This window comes from Oncorhynchus kisutch, unplaced genomic scaffold (assembly GCF_002021735.2).
Source record: "Oncorhynchus kisutch isolate 150728-3 unplaced genomic scaffold, Okis_V2 scaffold3909, whole genome shotgun sequence".
Lineage (NCBI taxonomy): Eukaryota > Metazoa > Chordata > Actinopteri > Salmoniformes > Salmonidae > Oncorhynchus > Oncorhynchus kisutch.
Window position 1 is genome coordinate 123759 of NW_022265854.1, and position 26888 is coordinate 150646.

At 40.8% G+C, this 26888-nt stretch overlaps 1 protein-coding gene across 1 annotated transcript in view; it reads left to right on the forward strand.

Moving 5' to 3' along the window:
• The first annotated feature begins 2990 nt into the window (after positions 1-2990).
• LOC116372093 (NLR family CARD domain-containing protein 3-like) overlaps positions 2991-26888 on the forward strand; it is a 30468-nt gene continuing 6570 nt past the window's right edge. The window contains exons 1-7 of the mRNA XM_031821182.1: positions 2991-3062; positions 6305-6445; positions 13338-13454; positions 17213-17329; positions 21273-21389; positions 25142-25258; positions 26068-26157. Of these exons, the coding sequence (XP_031677042.1) occupies positions 6321-6445; positions 13338-13454; positions 17213-17329; positions 21273-21389; positions 25142-25258; positions 26068-26157 (683 nt within the window). The 5' untranslated portion in view covers positions 2991-3062; positions 6305-6320. The remainder of the gene's footprint in view (positions 3063-6304; positions 6446-13337; positions 13455-17212; positions 17330-21272; positions 21390-25141; positions 25259-26067; positions 26158-26888) is intronic.

The following is a 26888-nucleotide window of genomic DNA, read 5'->3' on the forward strand; positions in this document are numbered from 1 at the left end:
TATGCCCACTCTACAACAACCCAGGTTGTTATATGCCCCTGAGGATCATCTACGAACGTTGGAACATCTACAACTATTGAAGAAGCAAAAAGGGGTTTTCAGAAATACATTTGGTTTGCAGATGTGTATTATTATAAAAATAATATAACATTATTATCATCATCTAAAACCCTTTAAAGGAGCTCTAATTCAAACATGCAAGGATATATATATATATGATACGATTACCCACTTTAAAACTGTTGCTGCAATATCACTTCTCAATGTGTGTACATTTCAAGCTTTCAACAACAATAAACCAACCAGCTCAATAATGTTTCTCAGACTTACACACTGTTGAGTTTTCCTAGTTAGTAAAGAAACAACCACTAAGTCAAAACACAAAAAGTTGTAATATAATCTGTATACAAGTCATTCTATACGGAAAACAGGTACATTTTGATTGGTCAAGAATTCCCAATAGGTTTGTGTCACGCCCTGACCATAGATTACTATGTATGTTTATAGGTTTGTGTCACGCCCTGACCATAGATTACTATGTATGTTTATAGGTTTGTGTCACGCCCTGACCATAGATTACTATGTATGTTTATAGGTTTGTGTCACGCCCTGACCATAGATTACTATGTATGTTTATAGGTTTGTGTCACGCCCTGACCATAGATTACTATGTATGTTTATAGGTTTGTGTCACGCCCTGACCATAGATTACTATGTATGTTTATAGGTTTGTGTCACGCCCTGACCATAGATTACTATGTATGTTTATAGGTTTGTGTCACGCCCTGACCATAGATTACTATGTATGTTTATAGGTTTGTGTCACGCCCTGACCATAGATTACTATGTATGTTTATAGGTTTGTGTCACGCCCTGACCATAGATTACTATGTATGTTTATAGGTTTGTGTCACGCCCTGACCATAGATTACTATGTATGTTTATAGGTTTGTGTCACGCCCTGACCATAGATTACTATGTATGTTTATAGATTTGGTTGGTATGGGTGTGATCTGAGTGGGCATTCTATGCTGTATGTCTAGTTTGTCTTTTTCTGTGTTTGGGCCTGATATGGTTTTCAATCAGAGGCCGGTGTTAGTCGTTGTCTCTGACGGGGAACCATATTTAGGTAGCCTGTGTTGTCATTGTTGTGTGATTGTCTATGTTAGGTGCTTGTGTCAGCACATTTGGAATATAGCGTCACGGACGTTTTTCACTTACTGACCTCCAGAAATATCCATTAGGAGGGCTTCACAGACTATGTTATGCTGCCTGGTGTCTGGCGAAGTCGTTCAGAGTGCACACTTTTCTTTTTTTAATATATAAATATTCTTGGGTATGTGATTATTTGGACTTACGCCTAAAATTGTGTGATCGTGAAGGGCGCCGTAAAGGACAGGACGCAGTTTGCTTCTGAGAATCCACGTCTAACAGTCGCTTCCCAATCACTTATGTCCAGTAGCCTTCAGGAATATCTATAAGGAGGGATTCACTTATTCACATCTATTTTTTAATCTGTCCTGGCAGCTAAATATTCGGGCCTGTGGGTTTGCGCTAAAGCTGTGGTAACATAGTGTTAAAGTATATGCTCCACGTTCTGTCCCTAACTCACGAAAGTACGGAATGAGTTTGCAGGGCCGTGGTGGGATTTTTTCGGGAGATATCCTGTATGCAACACCGTGTATATTTGTTTTAGAGAACAATGGCGGTGAATTCAAACAACAGGAGGGGATGTCGAGACATTCTGTCTACAACCAGGGTGGGGGGCACCGGGCTCTGCTTAGAGATATCAATTTTTAACCCCGGGTGGTCGGCACACACACACACCCTTTGTGAACACACACACACCCTTTGTTTTTGAAACGCACACACACACACTCTTGCTGCTCCGTCACACGCATACTCACGCTGCACCCTGATTTTCCGTGTCTTTTTTCTTCGTGACAGACCGGGGTGATGGATGGAAAGGACATTTTCCTGTCATTAAAGGGTGAGATATTGTGTATTCTATAATACTTTAAGATCCATAAATATTTAATGCAAAATAATGAATGCTTAATGTAGTTCAGATAGAGCACGATCAGCAGGGCGGGCGATAGAGTACACAACTGTATCAACGGCTTCAATTTCTGACAAAATAATATTATCATTGTATACAATATATTTGTTTATTAGACCTACCAACATATAACACAATATTGAGATACTAAAAAATGTATATGCAACCTGTGGACTGATCTAGACTATGTTGAAATAATCTAAATGACTGCAGCGACCCCTTCATTAAAAACTATAGACGCATTTGACCGTAGACCATTTTGTTTTATAATGGTTACATGTTCAGTACACACCCCTGCATTCTATATTATTAAGTAGGCTGTTGGTCTTTGAGGTCCGTTATGTCAATTTGCCTTTATACATCTCTTTGACCTACTGTCAACTCCCTCAGTTGTAAACATCTCCAATAATCATTAGACGTACGCGTCAGAGTTATCATACCCCGTGTCGGGTTTGTACAGAGTTGGTTAAATCAGCTCTTTTGCTCCCCACTTACATGGGTAATAATCTCCAAGCTGCTCTAAGCGGTGATGTTTTTGGTGTCTCTAGGTTCATCTCTAGACTGTTGAATGAGGCCTGTTACAACTTTCTGACAAAACCTTTAAAGGTAGTTTGTGAAACCATTCAGTCGTGGATGTATGTAAAACATATTTAACACGTATTGCAGGTTACAGAAGCCTCCTGTTGTACTATGAATCCCCCCTCATCCCTGTTAGATCTTGATGTGTTGGTTCTCTATGTATGTACATGTTTATAATCCACATAGTGTGAATATTGTTTTCCATAAAGTTAATAACCCCCCTAAACCCCCTCTTCCCCTATCGTTAAAGCGTGAGATACATTTTTAAAACCCGTGATTTAATTCTAAATATTTAGTACCTACATTTTAACACGTTATAATTCCAACATTTTGCCTATTTGTTACAGATAAAGGGGCTGGTTAGCCCTGACCATTATCCGTTTCCAATTCACCAACTCAAAGACGCCCGATCCATCAAAACTCCGTAAGTTTTCCCTCCATGTGTAGATCAACCGTCCTGCCTGTAAATCCTGGGTTTAACATCATTAATTAATTATCGGGTATAACGGTTGCCTCACGCCGAACTGCGCATGTGCAAGGCCGTCAAATCAAAGACACTCCTTCGATATCAAGTCATTTTTGACTCAAATAATAACGTGTCAGTTTGTTACTTTCACGAAGTTGGAGTAATAACATGTTCAAATACTTAATACATTGGTTCGAATCTAGGTTTTGGCTTTAGATTTCGAGAAAATGTACAACTAAGGAATCATTTTACACTTCTAACTTCTCAAACCCCAAATCACGGCATCGGTCGACTACCTACAGTCTTCTTCCCAGCGGTCCCGGTAGACTCGGGATGTTGAGTCTGGGTTTAGGAATTCTGTTTATGTAATTTCCTCATGAAGTTGAAAGTAAGTTTGCAGGCGAATGCACTTACAAAATGGATGTTGAAACTGTGGCGCACATTTCTCGGCAACATTAGAAGTCTGGTAAAAGTATTGATTTGAAGGAAAGACGAGCAGATTCTGGTAAGTCTAGAGGCAACATACAAACTATTATAAAGTTAGGTCGTCATCAGACATTTAATAGTCAAGATTAGGTTTGATCTATGATCACTGATCATCATGTGTGTAGTGCGAGGGAGAACTTTCAATTTAAGAAGACACGAATAAAATATTCTGATCAATTCTAAATAAATTATATTTAATTATATTTAATTACCAGGTGAATGGTAACGTCACTGTTACAAAAAATATACCAATTTCTAATACGATTTTAGGACGGTTAGCTGAAGCTGAATAGTAAAAAAAAATTGGAGGATGGAATTTATCCATCTTCTAAAACAGGGCTCTCTGATCCTGTTCCTGGAGAGATACCATCCTGTAGGTTTTCATTACTATTCAAAACTAGTCACCGGATTAAAATAATGAGTTGGTTTATAAGATAAATCATGCTATTTACAACTGGGATTGGAGTGAAACCCTACCGGAGGGTAGCGCTCCAGAAACACGGTTGGAGAGACCTGTAATGATAGACTATTCAATAGGCTACATATGTCGATACAAACTTTGATTTAATAAATTATGACGTCATTTACATAGTTTGCTGTGCTCACTCACCTAAAAAAAAAATACATCACTGCTTATCATGCCGACCGACCTGATGGCCTCCATTGAAAATGTTGTAAAAAATATCAGGCCTAGGCTACATTCTCTGTCCTGCTACTGGTAGGTCTATAACATTATGTGAACTGACCTGAACAGGTTTAGACTGGTCATCTATGATATGTAGGTTATATACAGTACATTCTCTGTCCTGCTACTGGAAGGTCTATAACATTATGTGAACTGACCTGAACAGGTTTAGACTGGTCATCTATGATTTGTAGGCTATAGCCGAGGTATAGACCTTGAACTGCATATCACTAACAAACTGCTATTATACATTATAACCTAGCCTACTTTACATAATATAACATCTACATATCACTAACAAACTGCTATTATACATTTTAACCTAGTATACTTTACATAATATAACATCTACATATCACTAACAACCCACTAACAACCCACTACTATACATTATAACCTAGCCTACTTTACATAATATAACATATCACTAACAACCCACTACTATACATTATAACCTAGCCTACTTTACATAATATAACATATCACTAACAACCCACTACTATACATTATAATCTAGCCTACTTTACATAATATAACATATCACTAACAACCCACTACTATACATTATAACCTAGTCTACTTTACATAATATAACACATCACTAACAACCCACTACTATACACTATAACCTAGTCTACTTTACATAATATAACATATCACTAACAACCCACTACTATACATTATAACCTAGCCTACTTTACATAATATAACATCTACATATCACTAACAACCCACTACTATACATTATAACCTAGTCTACTTTACATAATATAACATATCACTAACAACCCACTACTATACATTATAACCTAGTCTACTTTACATAATATAACATCTACATACCACTAACAACCCACTACTATACATTATAACCTAGTCTACTTTACATAACATAACATATCACTAACAACCCACTACTATACATTATAACCTAGTCTACTTTACATAATATAACATATCACTAACAACCCACTACTATACATTATAACCTAGCCTACTTTACATAATATAACATATCACTAACAACCCACTACTATACATTATAACCTAGTCTACTTTACATAATATAACATCTACATATTACTAACAACCCACTACTATACATTATAACCTAGTCTACTTTACATAATATAACATCTCTTACTTGTTGCAAAAAACCTTTCTGAATGGATCAATGATTTCCCCCTCAGATCAATCATGTCCGTTTTAGCCCTTCTGTCTGTATTCTCAGATACATTTAGAAAATAACAGATTGAAAGACAATAAATAGCCTGTTTTTGATTAATCCAAATAATTGTGAGACATGGCCTTATGTTTCTGTACTGTCTATAACTACCTTAACAGACAGTAACTTATTATTATTACAGACAGTTGCCATGGATATGAACTGTCACTACATTAAATCACCTGACTGTTTCTATGTCTGTTAGTAAAAGTAGTTATATAGTTGTCACTGTGTTAACCACAACCAACATGTTGGATCTCTGTTTAGTTGTCACTGTGTTAACCACAACCAACATGATGGATCTCTGTTTAGTTGTCACTGTGTTAACCACAACCAACATGTTGGATCTCTGTTTAGTTGTCACTGTGTTAACCACAACCAACATGTTGATCTCTGTTTAGTTGTCACTGTGTTAACCACAACCAACATGTTGATCTCTGTTTAGTTGTCACTGTGTTAACCACAACCAACATGTTGGATCTCTGTTTAGTTGTCACTGTGTTAACCACAACCAACATGTTGATCTCTGTTTAGTTGTCACTGTGTTAACCACAACCAACATGTTGGATCTCTGTTTAGTTGTCACTGTGTTAACCACAACCAACATGTTGGATCTCTGTTTAGTTGTCACTGTGTTAACCACAACCAACATGTTGGATCTCTGTTTAGTTGTCACTGTGTTAACCACAACCAACATGATGGATCTCTGTTTAGTTGTCACTGTGTTAACCACAACCAACATGTTGGATCTCTGTTTAGTTGTCACTGTGTTAACCACAACCAACGTATTGGATCTCTGTTTAGGGGTCAGTGCTCTAAAATGAGTCTCTCTGGGAAGAAAGGGGAGGGACCTGCATCTAAAAGGCATCTCTCTGGGGAGAGAAAGGAGGGGGGCCCTGCCTCTAAAATGTGTCTCTCTGGGGAACATGACACCAAAGCTAAGAGGTGAGATGACAATTTTTGAAATAATTATTAAGAGTTTATTTCCAAAATACATCACATTTGTTTTTTCATCAGAAATGGGTACCTTCAAAATTACTGTTCTCATATTTTTAACTAATAGATTTTAGATGGGTATATCTTAAATTATTATTACTATTATTATCAGTTAATAGATTTTAGATGGGTATATCTTTATTAAATTAATATTATTATCAGTTAATAGATTTTAGATGGGTATATCTTTATTAAATTACTATTATTACAGCATGTCCTCTTTTTCAAGATGTGGCCGATTTTAAAACAGCCAGAATACATTTTTAAAATAAGATTCATTTATTTTTTACGACATTGTTTCTAAATGGCTGCTGGGTAATTTAATATGCATCGAAATCTTCATCCGTAGACATTGAATTGAGTGAAGGTTGACTGAGTTGCAAACCAAATGGACAGGTCTAGCTCATTGATTAGCTACGTATTACGTATTTTAGCCTTAACCCTAATTATAGGGAAGGGTAGCCTAACCTTAACCCTAGGGTAGCCTAGAACACTTTTAGAAACTATTTTAGTAATAATATTATGTTAGTAAATACCATTATAGTACTAAATAGCACTGATTATTTTGTTAATCTAAACCTGTCTCAGCATTTTGCTGTTTTTGTTTTGTTATTTTATTATATTTATTATTTCAAGGCAGAACACTTGATCAACAAGACTCGTGTTTTATTTTTCATATGTGGTTTGAACTGTGTGACCAAGTAACCTCTATGTGAAAGTCCAGTAATTGTCGTAGGATAGATGGGGCAGGTTAGAGATCTAAGGAATTAACAAGAACAATACACTTCATTTCTCAGCAGCCTCACCAATGTCTGTACGTGAATTAATAACTTTTAATTGCTAAATATTTCCAGTTGATGGCAGCATAAGACCAAGAAGCATCAGTTATCAATATGATTGACATAAAATAGCATGCACAGACTATATGTCCCATGAGGTTCTAAAATGGTAACTCATTATTTTAGTTAGCTATATATCTCCTATCAGATATAGTGAATATAGCAGGTATTGAACCCCAGGTAAATAATCACTAGCCAGAACCTAGTTAGAAAATAAAATGCTATGCAGACAAACATGGTATCACTTGTTATACATAATTATTATACATAAATCAGTGCCAAAAGCACAAGACATACTGTTGCATGTAGGTCTATATTATTTATTCTATAGTATTATCAAGACACCTGCTGTTAACTCTTAACTACTTAGGACAGCTGCTGTTAACTCTTAACTACTTAGGACAGCTGCTGTTAACTCTTAACTACTTAGGACACCTGCTGTTAACTCTTAACTACTTAGGACACCTGCTGTTAACTCTTAACTACTTAGGACACCTGCTGTTAACTCTTAACTACTTAGGACACCTGCTGTTAACTCTTAACTACTTAGGACACCTGCTTTTAACTCTTAACTACTTAGGACAGCTCACGAGGTGTCCTAAATATCTGCCGACTAGGTGGGACTAGAGCATAGCTTTAATTTATACCCATAAGTGTAAAATGTCTTTATTCTCAGCACTTATACGACCAATGTTCTACTCTGAGACACTTTGTGGGTATGGACCCAGATCTCAACATATTGTTATAGAAAAACTTAGAATGTTTGTTTAACATAATAATAAAAATGAATATTACTAATGTAACCCACTGTAAAGACTGGGTTGAGTTGATTGTGTTGCACTGCTCATGTCCGCGTTCTGGAATGTCCCGTACAGAACTGTCCGCGTCCACTTACGGAGTTTGTTACAGTGTTGAGACGCCGAAGTATACTGTTCAATTTGCTTTTTTCTTTACGGTCAGGGACAGTATGAGTGTAGCCAGATCCTTTTCACTCTCTATCCTTGTTTCAATTTGTGTTTCACCGGATTCGTCATCATCATCGAGACGAGGGACAGACGAACGACCTGCTAACTAACCAAGCTATTCGGTACAGCTTGGTAAGCTAGCTAGCTACTCTACCAGCAGCATCCTAGTTATCCTAGCTAGTCGGTACAGCTCGGTAAGTTAGCTAGCTACTCTACCAGCAGCATCCTAGTTATCCTAGCTAGTCGGTACAGCTCGGTAATCTAGCTAGCTACTCTACCAGCAGCATCCTAGTTACCATAGCTACCACTACATCATCACCAGCTGTCTGCATTTCTTGTGGACGGATGGAGCTCCCCGGTTGTTTCTTCCACCTGTTAAATCCCGGTGAGGCTTCTCCCTCTCTCGTTGACGGATGCTGGCTACCTCTGTCCGGTTCTCCTCTCTTCACTAGATGGACGGTAACTTTAGTGTTTAAACCCTCTGTGTCCAAGGACCGAACTTTTGAATTATTATTTTCAGGAACGCCTCATAGCAGGTATTGAACCCCGGGTAAATAATCACTAGTCCGAACCTCAACCTCCAGTATACATTCCTTATAAAAAATCATCTTAATATCTGATATTGTGAGGTAAACCACCTCGAGAGTGCGTCTTCCAGCCCTCCAATAACTTACTATAATTCCACCCTCCCGGTTATGTGAAATTTACCTCTAACATTGCCCCCGGCGAAGGGCCAGAGTAACGGAGCACCGCGGCTTTTCGCGGGGCTTGACCGACTGACTACAACGGCCGCGAGCTAGCCCTAAATTAATTTCGTTATTTTAAAATGACACCCTGCTCGCGTCGCTGCACCGAGCGTTTTCAGCGTCCGTTCTATTTGTGACACCTCTTTTCTGTTTCCCATCTGAGCTCTGCGGAAGATGGCGAGCTGTCATGTTTGTCTCTGTTGTGTTGCAGTCACCCATCCAGCTAGAGAGACCAGCCTCCCCTGTTCCCACGCTGGTGTGTTCCATGAAGAGTGACAGGTCATGCGTTACCTATAGTGTTTAGAGAGGGCGACTTTTCTACTGAACCAAAGGGTAAGGCAGAACACTCATGGGTCCTGGTCAGTGAGTTAAACACACCTGTCTCTAGTCATGTTCTCCTCTCCCATTTTACCATTTATTGTTGTTGTTTTCATAATCCATAGGCTAATCATTTTGTCTATGTGCATAGTCCTAAAACAACCTTTAAACAAACACTGTTTATTGTAGTGCTTGTGCACATGATGATGATGCTGGTGTGTAAACGGGTTTTGTTCCCCATTTTCATTTATTGTTTGTTTATGGTGTTTTTATGTATTGCTGCTGCGTCGTTGTAAATCAGTGTTTTTTGCCTGACTTCTCCTGCTGCCAGTATCACCCACGAGAGAGAGAGAGACGAGAGAGAGAGGAGAGAGGAACTGTTACAAAGGTTGTATTCTGTTAACTCATACCCAAGTAAAACTGAATGCTCCTTCAACTGATTGCTTCCTGCACCCGGCCCACCCGACTAGCATCACTACTTCGGATCGGCTCTGACTTCGAATACGTGACAACTACAAATATCCTGGGTGTCTGGTTAGACTGTTAAACTCTCCTTCCAGACTCACATTAAGCATCTCCAATCCAAAAATTAAATCTAGAATCGGCTTCCTATTTCGCAACAAAGCCTCCTTCACTCATGCTGCCAAACATACCCTCGTAAAACTGACTAAAACTGACTAGCCTACCGACTGTCATTTACAAAATAGTCTCCAATACTCTACTCAGCAAATCGGATGCAGTCTATCACAGTGCCGTCCGTTTGTCACCAAAGCCCCATACACTACCCACCACTGCGACCTGTATGCTGTTGTTGGCTGGCCCTCGCTTCATACTTGTCGGCAAACACACTGTCTCCAGGTCATCTATGTCTTTGCTAGGTAAAGCCACGCTTTATCTCAGCTCACTGGTCACCATAGCAACACCCACTTGTAGCACACGCTCCAGCAGGTATATTTCACTGGTCATCCCCAAAGCCAACACCACTATGGCACGATGGCCTATCTATTGCCTTAATTCCCTAATCGTACTACATTTGCACACACTGAATCCCATGTGGAACTCTAAGTTGTTTTTGTGGCACAGCTTTGCTTTATCTTGGCCAGGTCGCAGTTGTAAATGAGAACTTGTTCTTAATAGGCCAACCTGGTTAAATAAAGGTGAAATAAAATGACAAATTAATAACTTAATTACCAATTATTAGAAGGAAAACTATTTCACTCATATTTGAAAACATTTTAGGTCAGAATTCATATAAACCTGTAAACACTGGACAGATACTTTAAGCTCAATCATCTGAGCTGGAGTTTACAAACACAGAACATGAAGCCAACACATAAACAAACTTAGTCCCAGATATAAATCAAATTGGTCCCATGGTTAGCAGATGTTATTGGTCACATACACAGGGTTAGCAGATGTTATTGGTCACATACACATGGTTAACAGATGTTATTGGTCACATACACAGGGTTAGCAGATGTTATTAGTCACATGGTTAAGAGATGTTATTAGTTACATACACAGGGTTAACAGATGTTATTGGTCACATACACAGGGTTAACAGATGTTATTGGTCACATACACAGGGTTAGCAGATGTTATTGGTCACATACACAGGGTTAGCAGATGTTATTGGTCACATACACAGGGTTAGCATATGTTATTGGTCACATACACATGGTTAGCAGATGTTATTGGTCACATACACAGGGTTAGCAGATGTTATTGGTGACATACACATGGTTAGCAGATGTTATTGGTGACATACACATGGTTAGCAGATGTTATTGGTCACATACACAGGGTTAGCAGATGTTATTGGTCACATACACAGGGTTAGCAGATGTTATTAGTCACATACACATGGTTAGCAGATGTTATTGATCACATACACATGGTTAGCAGATGTTATTGGTCACATACACAGGGTTAGCATATGTTATTGATCACATACACATGGTTAGCAGATGTTATTGGTTACATACACATGGTTAGCAGATGTTATTTACAATGGCTGCCTAGGAACAGTGGTTAACTGCCTTGTTCAGGGGCAGATATTTACCTTGTCAGCTCAGGGATTCGATCTAGCAATCTTTCGGTTACTGGCCCAACACTCAAACCATGAGGCTACCTGCCACCTCTACACTCTAACCACGAGGCTACCTGCCGCCTCTACACTCTAACCACGTGGCTACCTGCCGCCACAGACATACATGATATCACTTGTTATACATCATTATTATACATAAATCATTGCCAAAAGCACAAGACATACTGTTGCATGTAGGTCTACATTATTTATCGATTGATCATATAGAAATATAAAACATTAATTTTAACTACTACAAAGCAATTACATGTGGTGCAGGAACCACTGACTCACTGCATTATTCTATAGTATTATCAAGACAGCTGCTGTTAACTCTTAACTACTTAGGACACCTGCTGTTAACTCTTAACTACTTAGGACAGCTGCTGTTAACTCTTAACTACTTAGGACACCTGCTGTTAACTCTTAACTACTTAGGACAGCTGCTGTTAACTCTTAACTACTTAGGACACCTGCTGGTAACTCTTAACTACTTAGGACAGCTGCTGTTAACTCTTAACTACTTAGGACACCTGCTGTTAACTCTTAACTACTTAGGACAGCTGCTGTTAACTCTTAACTACTTAGGACAGCTCACGAGGTGTCCTAAATATCTGCCGACTAGGTGGGACTAGAGACTTCATGCATAGCTTTAATTTATACCCATAAGTGTAAACTGTCTTTATTCTCAGCACTTATACGACCAATGTTCTACTCTGAGACACTTACATAATAATCCAAAATGAATATTACTAATGTAACCCACTGTAAAGACTGGGTTTAGTTGATTGTGTTGCACTGCTCATGTCCGCGTTCTGGAACTGTCCGCGTCCCCGTTCGGTGTGGCGCCAAGCCGGTTACGCGCAGAGTGGACTGAGGTGATCTTGGGGAATAATGACGGAGTTTGTTACAGTGTTGAGACACCGAAGTTTATTGTTCAATTTGCATTTTTCTTTACGGTCAGGGACAGTATGAGTGTAGCCAGATCCTTTTCACTCTCTATCCTTGTTTCATTTTGTGGTTCACCGGATTCATCATCGAGACGAGGGACAGACGAACGACCTGCTAGCTAGTCGGTACAGCTCGGTAAGCTAGCTAGCTACTCTACCAGCAGCATCCTAGTTATCCTAGCTAGCCGGTACAGCTCGGTAAGCTAGCTAGCTACTCTACCAGCAGCATCCTAGTTATCCTAGCTAGTCGGTACAGCTCGGTAAGCTAGCTAGCTACTCTACCAGCAGCATCCTAGTTATCCTAGCTAGTCGGTACAGCTCGGTAAACTAGCTAGCTACTCTACCAGCAGCATCCTAGTTACCATAGCTACCACTACATCATCACCGGCTGTCTGCATTTCTTGTGGACCGATGGAGCTCCCGGGTTGTTTCTTCCACCTGTTAAATCCCGGTGAGGCTTCTCCCTCTCTCGTTGACGGATGCTGGCTACCTCTGTCCGGTTCTCCTCTCTTCACCAGATGGACGGTAACTTTAGTGTTTATTGAACACCGGGTAAATAATCACTAGTCAGAACCTCAACCTCAGTATACATTCATTATAAAAAGCATCTTAATATCTGATATTGTGAGTAAACAACCTCGAGAGTGCGTCTTCCAGCCCTCCAATAAATTACATCATTCAACCCTCCCGGTTAGTAAATTTACCTCAACATCCCCCGGAGAAGGCCGAGTAACGACACCAGCCTTTTAGCGGGGCTGACAGACTGACTACAACGCTCGCGACGCTGAATTAATTTCGTCATTAAAAATGACACACTGCTCGCGCAGTTAACTAACGTCTGGAAGTCAGTTCTATTTGTGAAACTCTTCTTATGTTTCCCCATCTGAGCTCTGAGAAGATGAGAGATGTAATGTTTGTCTCTGTTGTGTTGAAGACCAATCCAGCAGGAGAGACCAGCCTCCCCTGTTCCCAGCTGTGTGTCCATGAAGAGTGACCGGTCTATGCGTCTACCTATAGTGTTTAGAGAGGGAGACTTTTCTACTGAACAAAGGTAAGGAGAACTCATGGGTCCTGGTCAGTGAGTTAAACAACACTGTCTCTAGTCATTTCTCCTCTCCCATTTTCCCATTTATTGTTGTTGTTTTCATAATCCATAGGCTAATCATTTTGTCTATTTGCATAGTCCTAAAACAACATTAAACAAACACTGTTTATTGTAGTGCTTGTGCACATGATGATGATGCTGGTGTGTAACGGGTTTTGTTCACCCATTCATTTATTGTTCTGTTTATGGTGGTTTTATGTATTGATCTGCGTCGTTGTAAATCAGTTTTTGCCTGACTTCTCTGCTGCCAGTACACACCACAGAGAGAGAGAGAGAGAGAGAGAGAGAGAGAGAGAGAACTTTTAAAAGGTTGTATTCTGTTAACTCATACCCAAGTAAAACTGAATGCTCTTCAACTGATTGCTTCCTGCACCCGCCCACCCGACTAGCATCACTACTCTGGATGGCTCTGACTTAGAATACGTGGACAACTACAAATACCTGGGTGTCTGGTTAGACTGTAAACTCTCCTTCCAGACTCACATTAAGCATCTCCAATCCAAAATTAAATCTAGAATCGGCTTCCTATTTCGCAACAAAGCCTCCTTCACTCATGCTGCCAAACATACCCTCGTAAAACTGACTAAAACTGACTAGCCTACCGACTGTCATTTACAAAATAGTCTCCAATACTCTACTCAGCAAATCGGATGCAGTCTATCACAGTGCCGTCCGTTTTGTCACCAAAGCCCCATATACTACCCACCACTGCGACCTGTATGCTGTTGTTGGCTGGCCCTCGCTTCATACTTGTCGGCAAACACACTGTCTCCAGGTCATCTATGTCTTTGCTAGGTAAAGCCACGCTTTATCTCAGCTCACTGGTCACCATAGCAACACCCACTTGTAGCACACGCTCCAGCAGGTATATTTCACTGGTCATCCCCAAAGCCAACACCACTATGGCACGATGGCCTATCTATTGCCTTAATTCCCTAATCGTACTACATTTGCACACACTGAATCCCATGTGGAACTCTAAGTTGTTTTTGTGGCACAGCTTTGCTTTATCTTGGCCAGGTCGCAGTTGTAAATGAGAACTTGTTCTTAATAGGCCAACCTGGTTAAATAAAGGTGAAATAAAATGACAAATTAATAACTTAATTACCAATTATTAGAAGGAAAACTATTTCACTCATATTTGAAAACATTTTAGGTCAGAATTCATATAAACCTGTAAACACTGGACAGATACTTTAAGCTCAATCATCTGAGCTGGAGTTTACAAACACAGAACATGAAGCCAACACATAAACAAACTTAGTCCCAGATATAAATCAAATTGGTCCCATGGTTAGCAGATGTTATAGGTTACATACACATGGTTAGCAGATGTTATTGGTCACATACACAGGGTTAGCAGATGTTATTGGTCACATACACATGGTTAACAGATGTTATTGGTCACATACACAGGGTTAGCAGATGTTATTAGTCACATGGTTAAGAGATGTTATTAGTTACATACACAGGGTTAACAGATGTTATTGGTCACATACACAGGGTTAACAGATGTTATTGGTCACATACACAGGGTTAGCAGATGTTATTGGTCACATACACAGGGTTAGCAGATGTTATTGGTCACATACACAGGGTTAGCATATGTTATTGGTCACATACACATGGTTAGCAGATGTTATTGGTCACATACACAGGGTTAGCAGATGTTATTGATCACATACACATGGTTAGCAGATGTTATTGGTTACATACACATGGTTAGCAGATGTTATTTACAATGGCTGCCTAGGAACAGTGGTTAACTGCCTTGTTCAGGGGCAGATATTTACCTTGTCAGCTCAGGGATTCGATCTAGCAATCTTTCGGTTACTGGCCCAACACTCAAACCATGAGGCTACCTGCCACCTCTACACTCTAACCACGAGGCTACCTGCCGCCTCTACACTCTAACCACGTGGCTACCTGCCGCCACAGACATACATGATATCACTTGTTATACATCATTATTATACATAAATCATTGCCAAAAGCACAAGACATACTGTTGCATGTAGGTCTACATTATTTATCGATTGATCATATAGAAATATAAAACATTAATTTTAACTACTACAAAGCAATTACATGTGGTGCAGGAACCACTGACTCACTGCATTATTCTATAGTATTATCAAGACAGCTGCTGTTAACTCTTAACTACTTAGGACACCTGCTGTTAACTCTTAACTACTTAGGACACCTGCTGTTAACTCTTAACTACTTAGGACACCTGCTGTTAACTCTTAACTACTTAGGACAGCTGCTGTTAACTCTTAACTACTTAGGACACCTGCTGGTAACTCTTAACTACTTAGGACAGCTGCTGTTAACTCTTAACTACTTAGGACACCTGCTGTTAACTCTTAACTACTTAGGACAGCTGCTGTTAACTCTTAACTACTTAGGACAGCTCACGAGGTGTCCTAAATATCTGCCGACTAGGTGGGACTAGAGACTTCATGCATAGCTTTAATTTATACCCATAAGTGTAAACTGTCTTTATTCTCAGCACTTATACGACCAATGTTCTACTCTGAGACACTTACATAATAATAAAAAATGAATATTACCAATGTAACCCACTGTAAAGACTGGGTTTAGTTGATTGTGTTGCACTGCTCATGTCCGCGTTCTGGAACTGTCCGCGTCCCCGTTCGGTGTGGCGCCAAGCCGGTTACGCGCAGAGTGGACTGAGGTGATCTTGGGGAATAATGACGGAGTTTGTTACAGTGTTGAGACACCGAAGTTTATTGTTCAATTTGCATTTTTCTTTACGGTCAGGGACAGTATGAGTGTAGCCAGATCCTTTTCACTCTCTATCCTTGTTTCATTTTGTGGTTCACCGGATTCATCATCGAGACGAGGGACAGACGAACGACCTGCTAGCTAGTCGGTACAGCTCGGTAAGCTAGCTAGCTACTCTACCAGCAGCATCCTAGTTATCCTAGCTAGCCGGTACAGCTCGGTAAGCTAGCTAGCTACTCTACCAGCAGCATCCTAGTTATCCTAGCTAGTCGGTACAGCTCGGTAAGCTAGCTAGCTACTCTACCAGCAGCATCCTAGTTATCCTAGCTAGTCGGTACAGCTCGGTAAACTAGCTAGCTACTCTACCAGCAGCATCCTAGTTACCATAGCTACCACTACATCATCACCGGCTGTCTGCATTTCTTGTGGACCGATGGAGCTCCCCGGTTGTTTCTTCCACCTGTTAAATCCCGGTGAGGCTTCTCCCTCTCTCGTTGACGGATGCTGGCTACCTCTGTCCGGTTCTCCTCTCTTCACCAGATGGACGGTAACTTTAGTGTTTATTGAACACCGGGTAAATAATCACTAGTCAGAACCTCAACCTCAGTATACATTCATTATAAAAAGCATCTTAATATCTGATATTGTGAGTAAACAACCTCGAGAGTGCGTCTTCCAGCCCTCCAATAAATTACATCATTCAACCCTCCCGGTTAGTAAATTTACCTCAACATCCCCCGGAGAAGGCCGAGTAACGACACCAGCCTTTTAGCGGGGCTGACAGACTGACTACAACGCTCGCGACGCTGAATTAATTTCGTCATTAAAAATGACACACTGCTCGCGCAGTTAACTAACGTCTGGAAGTCAGTTCTATTTGTGAAACTCTTCTTATGTTTCCCCATCTGAGCTCTGAGAAGATGAGAGATGTAATGTTTGTCTCTGTTGTGTTGAAGACCAATCCAGCAGGAGAGACCAGCCTCCCCTGTTCCCAGCTGTGTGTCCATGAAGAGTGACCGGTCTATGCGTCTACCTATAGTGTTTAGAGAGGGAGACTTTTCTACTGAACAAAGGTAAGGAGAACTCATGGGTCCTGGTCAGTGAGTTAAACAACACTGTCTCTAGTCATTTCTCCTCTCCCATTTTCCCATTTATTGTTGTTGTTTTCATAATCCATAGGCTAATCATTTTGTCTATTTGCATAGTCCTAAAACAACATTAAACAAACACTGTTTATTGTAGTGCTTGTGCACATGATGATGATGCTGGTGTGTAACGGGTTTTGTTCACCCATTCATTTATTGTTCTGTTTATGGTGGTTTTATGTATTGATCTGCGTCGTTGTAAATCAGTTTTTGCCTGACTTCTCTGCTGCCAGTACACACCACAGAGAGAGAGAGAGAGAGAGAGAGAGAGAGAGAGAACTTTTAAAAGGTTGTATTCTGTTAACTCATACCCAAGTAAAACTGAATGCTCTTCAACTGATTGCTTCCTGCACCCGCCCACCCGACTAGCATCACTACTCTGGATGGCTCTGACTTAGAATACGTGGACAACTACAAATACCTGGGTGTCTGGTTAGACTGTAAACTCTCCTTCCAGACTCACATTAAGCATCTCCAATCCAAAATTAAATCTAGAATCGGCTTCCTATTTCGCAACAAAGCCTCCTTCACTCATGCTGCCAAACATACCCTCGTAAAACTGACTAAAACTGACTAGCCTACCGACTGTCATTTACAAAATAGTCTCCAATACTCTACTCAGCAAATCGGATGCAGTCTATCACAGTGCCGTCCGTTTTGTCACCAAAGCCCCATATACTACCCACCACTGCGACCTGTATGCTGTTGTTGGCTGGCCCTCGCTTCATACTTGTCGGCAAACACACTGTCTCCAGGTCATCTATGTCTTTGCTAGGTAAAGCCACGCTTTATCTCAGCTCACTGGTCACCATAGCAACACCCACTTGTAGCACACGCTCCAGCAGGTATATTTCACTGGTCATCCCCAAAGCCAACACCACTATGGCACGATGGCCTATCTATTGCCTTAATTCCCTAATCGTACTACATTTGCACACACTGAATCCCATGTGGAACTCTAAGTTGTTTTTGTGGCACAGCTTTGCTTTATCTTGGCCAGGTCGCAGTTGTAAATGAGAACTTGTTCTTAATAGGCCAACCTGGTTAAATAAAGGTGAAATAAAATGACAAATTAATAACTTAATTACCAATTATTAGAAGGAAAACTATTTCACTCATATTTGAAAACATTTTAGGTCAGAATTCATATAAACCTGTAAACACTGGACAGATACTTTTAAGCTCAATCATCTGAGCTGGAGTTTACAAACACAGAACATGAAGCCAACACATAAACAAACTTAGTCCCAGATATAAATCAAATTGGTCCCATGGTTAGCAGATGTTATTGGTCACATACACAGGGTTAGCAGATGTTATTGGTCACATACACATGGTTAACAGATGTTATTGGTCACATACACAGGGTTAGCAGATGTTATTAGTCACATGGTTAAGAGATGTTATTAGTTACATACACAGGGTTAACAGATGTTATTGGTCACATACACAGGGTTAACAGATGTTATTGGTCACATACACAGGGTTAGCAGATGTTATTGGTCACATACACAGGGTTAGCAGATGTTATTGGTCACATACACAGGGTTAGCATATGTTATTGGTCACATACACATGGTTAGCAGATGTTATTGGTCACATACACAGGGTTAGCAGATGTTATTGGTGACATACACATGGTTAGCAGATGTTATTGGTGACATACACATGGTTAGCAGATGTTATTGGTCACATACACAGGGTTAGCAGATGTTATTGGTCACATACACAGGGTTAGCAGATGTTATTAGTCACATACACATGGTTAGCAGATGTTATTGATCACATACACATGGTTAGCAGATGTTATTGGTCACATACACAGGGTTAGCATATGTTATTGATCACATACACATGGTTAGCAGATGTTATTGGTTACATACACATGGTTAGCAGATGTTATTTACAATGGCTGCCTAGGAACAGTGGTTAACTGCCTTGTTCAGGGGCAGATATTTACCTTGTCAGCTCAGGGATTCGATCTAGCAATCTTTCGGTTACTGGCCCAACACTCAAACCATGAGGCTACCTGCCACCTCTACACTCTAACCACGAGGCTACCTGCCGCCTCTACACTCTAACCACGTGGCTACCTGCCGCCACAGACATACATGATATCACTTGTTATACATCATTATTATACATAAATCATTGCCAAAAGCACAAGACATACTGTTGCATGTAGGTCTACATTATTTATCGATTGATCATATAGAAATATAAAACATTAATTTTAACTACTACAAAGCAATTACATGTGGTGCAGGAACCACTGACTCACTGCATTATTCTATAGTATTATCAAGACAGCTGCTGTTAACTCTTAACTACTTAGGACACCTGCTGTTAACTCTTAACTACTTAGGACAGCTGCTGTTAACTCTTAACTACTTAGGACACCTGCTGTTAACTCTTAACTACTTAGGACAGCTGCTGTTAACTCTTAACTACTTAGGACACCTGCTGGTAACTCTTAACTACTTAGGACAGCTGCTGTTAACTCTTAACTACTTAGGACACCTGCTGTTAACTCTTAACTACTTAGGACAGCTGCTGTTAACTCTTAACTACTTAGGACAGCTCACGAGGTGTCCTAAATATCTGCCGACTAGGTGGGACTAGAGACTTCATGCATAGCTTTAATTTATACCCATAAGTGTAAACTGTCTTTATTCTCAGCACTTATACGACCAATGTTCTACTCTGAGACACATACATAATAATAAAAAATGAGTATTACCAATGTAACCCACTGTAAAGACTGGGTTTAGTTGATTGTGTTGCACTGCTCATGTCCGCGTTCTGGAACTGTCCGCGTCCCCGTTCGGTGTGGCGCCAAGCCGGTTACGCGCAGAGTGGACTGAGGTGATCTTGGGGAATAATGACGGAGTTTGTTACAGTGTTGAGACACCGAAGTTTATTGTTCAATTTGCATTTTTCTTTACGGTCAGGGACAGTATGAGTGTAGCCAGATCCTTTTCACTCTCTATCCTTGTTTCATTTTGTGGTTCACCGGATTCATCATCGAGACGAGGGACAGACGAACGACCTGCTAGCTAGTCGGTACAGCTCGGTAAGCTAGCTAGCTACTCTACCAGCAGCATCCTAGTTATCCTAGCTAGCCGGTACAGCTCGGTAAGCTAGCTAGCTACTCTACCAGCAGCATCCTAGTTATCCTAGCTAGTCGGTACAGCTCGGTAAGCTAGCTAGCTACTCTACCAGCAGCATCCTAGTTATCCTAGCTAGTCGGTACAGCTCGGTAAACTAGCTAGCTACTCTACCAGCAGCATCCTAGTTACCATAGCTACCACTACATCATCACCGGCTGTCTGCATTTCTTGTGGACCGATGGAGCTCCCCGGTTGTTTCTTCCACCTGTTAAATCCCGGTGAGGCTTCTCCCTCTCTCGTTGACGGATGCTGGCTACCTCTGTCCGGTTCTCCTCTCTTCACCAGATGGACGGTAACTTTAGTGTTTATTGAACACCGGGTAAATAATCACTAGTCAGAACCTCAACCTCAGTATACATTCATTATAAAAATCATCTTAATATCTGATATTGTGAGTAAACAACCTCGAGAGTGCGTCTTCCAGCCCTCCAATAAATTACATCATTCAACCCTCCCGGTTAGTAAATTTACCTCAACATCCCCCGGAGAAGGCCGAGTAACGACACCAGCCTTTTAGCGGGGCTGACAGACTGACTACAACGCTCGCGACGCTGAATTAATTTCGTCATTAAAAATGACACACTGCTCGCGCAGTTAACTAACGTCTGGAAGTCAGTTCTATTTGTGAAACTCTTCTTATGTTTCCCCATCTGAGCTCTGAGAAGATGAGAGATGTAATGTTTGTCTCTGTTGTGTTGAAGACCAATCCAGCAGGAGAGACCAGCCTCCCCTGTTCCCAGCTGTGTGTCCATGAAGAGTGACTGGTCTATGCGTCTACCTATAGTGTTTAGAGAGGGAGACTTTTCTACTGAACAAAGGTAAGGAGAACTCATGGGTCCTGGTCAGTGAGTTAAACAACACTGTCTCTAGTCATTTCTCCTCTCCCATTTTCCCATTTATTGTTGTTGTTTTCATAATCCATAGGCTAATCATTTTGTCTATTTGCATAGTCCTAAAACAACATTAAACAAACACTGTTTATTGTAGTGCTTGTGCACATGATGATGATGCTGGTGTGTAACGGGTTTTGTTCACCCATTCATTTATTGTTCTGTTTATGGTGGTTTTATGTATTGATCTGCGTCGTTGTAAATCAGTTTTTGCCTGACTTCTCTGCTGCCAGTACACACCACAGAGAGAGAGAGAGAGAGAGAGAGAGAGAGAACTTTTAAAAGGTTGTATTCTGTTAACTCATACCCAAGTAAAACTGAATGCTCTTCAACTGATTGCTTCCTGCACCCGCCCACCCGACTAGCATCACTACTCTGGATGGCTCTGACTTAGAATACGTGGACAACTACAAATACCTGGGTGTCTGGTTAGACTGTAAACTCTCCTTCCAGACTCACATTAAGCATCTCCAATCCAAAATTAAATCTAGAATCGGCTTCCTATTTCGCAACAAAGCCTCCTTCACTCATGCTGCCAAACATACCCTCGTAAAACTGACTAAAACTGACTAGCCTACCGACTGTCATTTACAAAATAGTCTCCAATACTCTACTCAGCAAATCGGATGCAGTCTATCACAGTGCCGTCCGTTTTGTCACCAAAGCCCCATATACTACCCACCACTGCGACCTGTATGCTGTTGTTGGCTGGCCCTCGCTTCATACTTGTCGGCAAACACACTGTCTCCAGGTCATCTATGTCTTTGCTAGGTAAAGCCACGCTTTATCTCAGCTCACTGGTCACCATAGCAACACCCACTTGTAGCACACGCTCCAGCAGGTATATTTCACTGGTCATCCCCAAAGCCAACACCACTATGGCACGATGGCCTATCTATTGCCTTAATTCCCTAATCGTACTACATTTGCACACACTGAATCCCATGTGGAACTCTAAGTTGTTTTTGTGGCACAGCTTTGCTTTATCTTGGCCAGGTCGCAGTTGTAAATGAGAACTTGTTCTTAATAGGCCAACCTGGTTAAATAAAGGTGAAATAAAATGACAAATTAATAACTTAATTACCAATTATTAGAAGGAAAACTATTTCACTCATATTTGAAAACATTTTAGGTCAGAATTCATATAAACCTGTAAACACTGGACAGATACTTTAAGCTCAATCATCTGAGCTGGAGTTTACAAACACAGAACATGAAGCCAACACATAAACAAACTTAGTCCCAGATATAAATCAAATTGGTCCCATGGTTAGCAGATGTTATTGGTCACATACACAGGGTTAGCAGATGTTATTGGTCACATACACAGGGTTAGCAGATGTTATTGGTCACATACACATGGTTAACAGACGTTATTGGTCACATACACAGGGTTAGCAGATGTTATTAGTCACATGGTTAAGAGATGTTATTAGTTACATACACAGGGTTAACAGATGTTATTGGTCACATACACAGGGTTAACAGATGTTATTGGTCACATACACAGGGTTAGCAGATGTTATTGGTCCCATACACAGGGTTAGCAGATGTTATTGGTCACATACACAGGGTTAGCATATGTTATTGGTCACATACACATGGTTAGCAGATGTTATTGGTCACATACACAGGGTTAGCAGATGTTATTGATCACATACACATGGTTAGCAGATGTTATTGGTTACATACACATGGTTAGCAGATGTTATTTACAATGGCTGCCTAGGAACAGTGGTTAACTGCCTTGTTCAGGGGCAGATATTTACCTTGTCAGCTCAGGGATTCGATCTAGCAATCTTTCGGTTACTGGCCCAACACTCAAACCATGAGGCTACCTGCCACCTCTACACTCTAACCACGAGGCTACCTGCCGCCTCTACACTCTAACCACGTGGCTACCTGCCGCCACAGACATACATGATATCACTTGTTATACATCATTATTATACATAAATCATTGCCAAAAGCACAAGACATACTGTTGCATGTAGGTCTACATTATTTATCGATTGATCATATAGAAATATAAAACATTAATTTTAACTACTACAAAGCAATTACATGTGGTGCAGGAACCACTGACTCACTGCATTATTCTATAGTATTATCAAGACAGCTGCTGTTAACTCTTAACTACTTAGGACACCTGCTGTTAACTCTTAACTACTTAGGACACCTGCTGTTAACTCTTAACTACTTAGGACACCTGCTGTTAACTCTTAACTACTTAGGACAGCTGCTGTTAACTCTTAACTACTTAGGACACCTGCTGGTAACTCTTAACTACTTAGGACAGCTGCTGTTAACTCTTAACTACTTAGGACACCTGCTGTTAACTCTTAACTACTTAGGACAGCTGCTGTTAACTCTTAACTACTTAGGACAGCTCACGAGGTGTCCTAAATATCTGCCGACTAGGTGGGACTAGAGACTTCATGCATAGCTTTAATTTATACCCATAAGTGTAAACTGTCTTTATTCTCAGCACTTATACGACCAATGTTCTACTCTGAGACACATACATAATAATAAAAAATGAGTATTACCAATGTAACCCACTGTAAAGACTGGGTTTAGTTGATTGTGTTGCACTGCTCATGTCCGCGTTCTGGAACTGTCCGCGTCCCCGTTCGGTGTGGCGCCAAGCCGGTTACGCGCAGAGTGGACTGAGGTGATCTTGGGGAATAATGACGGAGTTTGTTACAGTGTTGAGACACCGAAGTTTATTGTTCAATTTGCATTTTTCTTTACGGTCAGGGACAGTATGAGTGTAGCCAGATCCTTTTCACTCTCTATCCTTGTTTCATTTTGTGGTTCACCGGATTCATCATCGAGACGAGGGACAGACGAACGACCTGCTAGCTAGTCGGTACAGCTCGGTAAGCTAGCTAGCTACTCTACCAGCAGCATCCTAGTTATCCTAGCTAGCCGGTACAGCTCGGTAAGCTAGCTAGCTACTCTACCAGCAGCATCCTAGTTATCCTAGCTAGTCGGTACAGCTCGGTAAGCTAGCTAGCTACTCTACCAGCAGCATCCTAGTTATCCTAGCTAGTCGGTACAGCTCGGTAAACTAGCTAGCTACTCTACCAGCAGCATCCTAGTTACCATAGCTACCACTACATCATCACCGGCTGTCTGCATTTCTTGTGGACCGATGGAGCTCCCCGGTTGTTTCTTCCACCTGTTAAATCCCGGTGAGGCTTCTCCCTCTCTCGTTGACGGATGCTGGCTACCTCTGTCCGGTTCTCCTCTCTTCACCAGATGGACGGTAACTTTAGTGTTTATTGAACACCGGGTAAATAATCACTAGTCAGAACCTCAACCTCAGTATACATTCATTATAAAAATCATCTTAATATCTGATATTGTGAGTAAACAACCTCGAGAGTGCGTCTACCAGCCCTCCAATAAATTACATCATTCAACCCTCCCGGTTAGTAAATTTACCTCAACATCCCCCGGAGAAGGCCGAGTAACGACACCAGCCTTTTAGCGGGGCTGACAGACTGACTACAACGCTCGCGACGCTGAATTAATTTCGTCATTAAAAATGACACACTGCTCGCGCAGTTAACTAACGTCTGGAAGTCAGTTCTATTTGTGAAACTCTTCTTATGTTTCCCCATCTGAGCTCAGAGTAGATGAGAGATGTAATGTTTGTCTCTGTTGTGTTGAAGACCAATCAAGCAGGAGAGACCAGCCTCCCCTGTTCCCAGCTGTGTGTCCATGAAGAGTGACCAGTCTATGGAACCTCCTATAGTGTTTAGAGAGGGAGACTTTTCTACTGAACAAAGGTAAGAAGTACTCAGGGGTCCTGGTCAGTGAGTTAAACAACACTGTCTCTAGTCATTTCTCCTCTCCCACTTTCCCATTTATTGTTGTTGTTTTCATAATCCATAGGCTCATCATTTTGTCCATTTCCATAGTCCTAAACAATATTAAACAAACACAACATTCCCTCTCTCCCTTTGTGTGTGTGTGTGTGTGTGTGTGTGTGTGTGTGTGTGTGTGTGTGTGTGTGTATGCACTCCCTGGATGAGGAGTGGTAATCTCTATCCTGATTTTCTAGTCACTTTTACCTCTACCTACATGTACATATTATGTCAATTATAGCCTCATTATTACCTCAACTACCTGGTACCCTGCACATTGACTCAGTACTGGTACTCCTTATAGTCTCATTATTACCTCAACTACCTGGTACCCTGCACATTGACTCAGTACTGGTTCTCCTTATAGTCTCATTATTACCTCAACTACCTGGTACCCTGCACATTGACTCAGTACTGGTACTCCTTATAGTCTCATTATTACCTCAACTACCTGGTACCCTGCACATTGACTCAGTACTGGTACTCCTTATAGTCTCATTATTACCTCAACTACCTGGTACCCTGCACATTGACTCAGTACTGATACTCCTTATAGTCTCATTATTACCTCAACTACCTGGTACCCTGCACATTGACACAGTACTGGTACTCCTTATAGTCTCATTATTACCTCAACTACCTGGTACCCTGCACATTGACACAGTACTGGTACTCCTTATAGCCTCATTCTTGTTATTTTGTGTTGCTATTTCCTTATTTTTATTTACAAGGCACAAGGACAACGTAGCACGTCCTGTGAACACGTCAGGGTTCCATAGCCGGAGGCAGACCAGCAGAAACTGGATCAGCAGCACAACAAGGTAACACGTCTGGTGAACAGGTCAGAGTTCATATCCTCAGGCAGACCAGTAGAAACTGGACCAGCAGCACAACAAGGTAACACGTCTGGTGAACAGGTCAGAGTTCATATCCTCAGGCAGACCAGTAGAAACTGGATCAGCAGCACAACAAGGTATCACGTCTGGTGAACAGGTCAGAGTTCATATCCTCAGGCAGACCAGTAGAAACTGGATCAGCAGCACAACAAGGTATCACGTCTGGTGAACAGGTCAGAGTGAGACAGATATATATTATTACTGTGTAAAACCTAGCAGATATAGTGTATTACTGTGTAAAACCTAGCAGTACTACTGATTACTCTGAGAGTGAGGCAGATATATATTATTACTGTGTAAAACCTAGCAGTACTACTGATTTCTCTGAGAGTGAGGCAGATATATATTATTACTGTGTAAAACCTAGCAGTACTACTGATTCCTCTGAGAGTGAGGCAGATATATATTATTACTGTGTAAAACCTAGCAGTACTACTGATTTCTCTGAGAGTGAGACAGATATATATTATTACTATGTAAAACCTAGCAGTACTACTGATTTCTCTGAGAGTGAGACAGATATATATTATTACTGTGTAAAACCTAGCAGTACTACTGATTTCTTTGAGAGTGAGGCAGATAGAAATAATTTAGAAAAAACATGATTATTTGTCTCTGAAAAAAACGTAACTTATAAACATAATTTCTTTAACGTT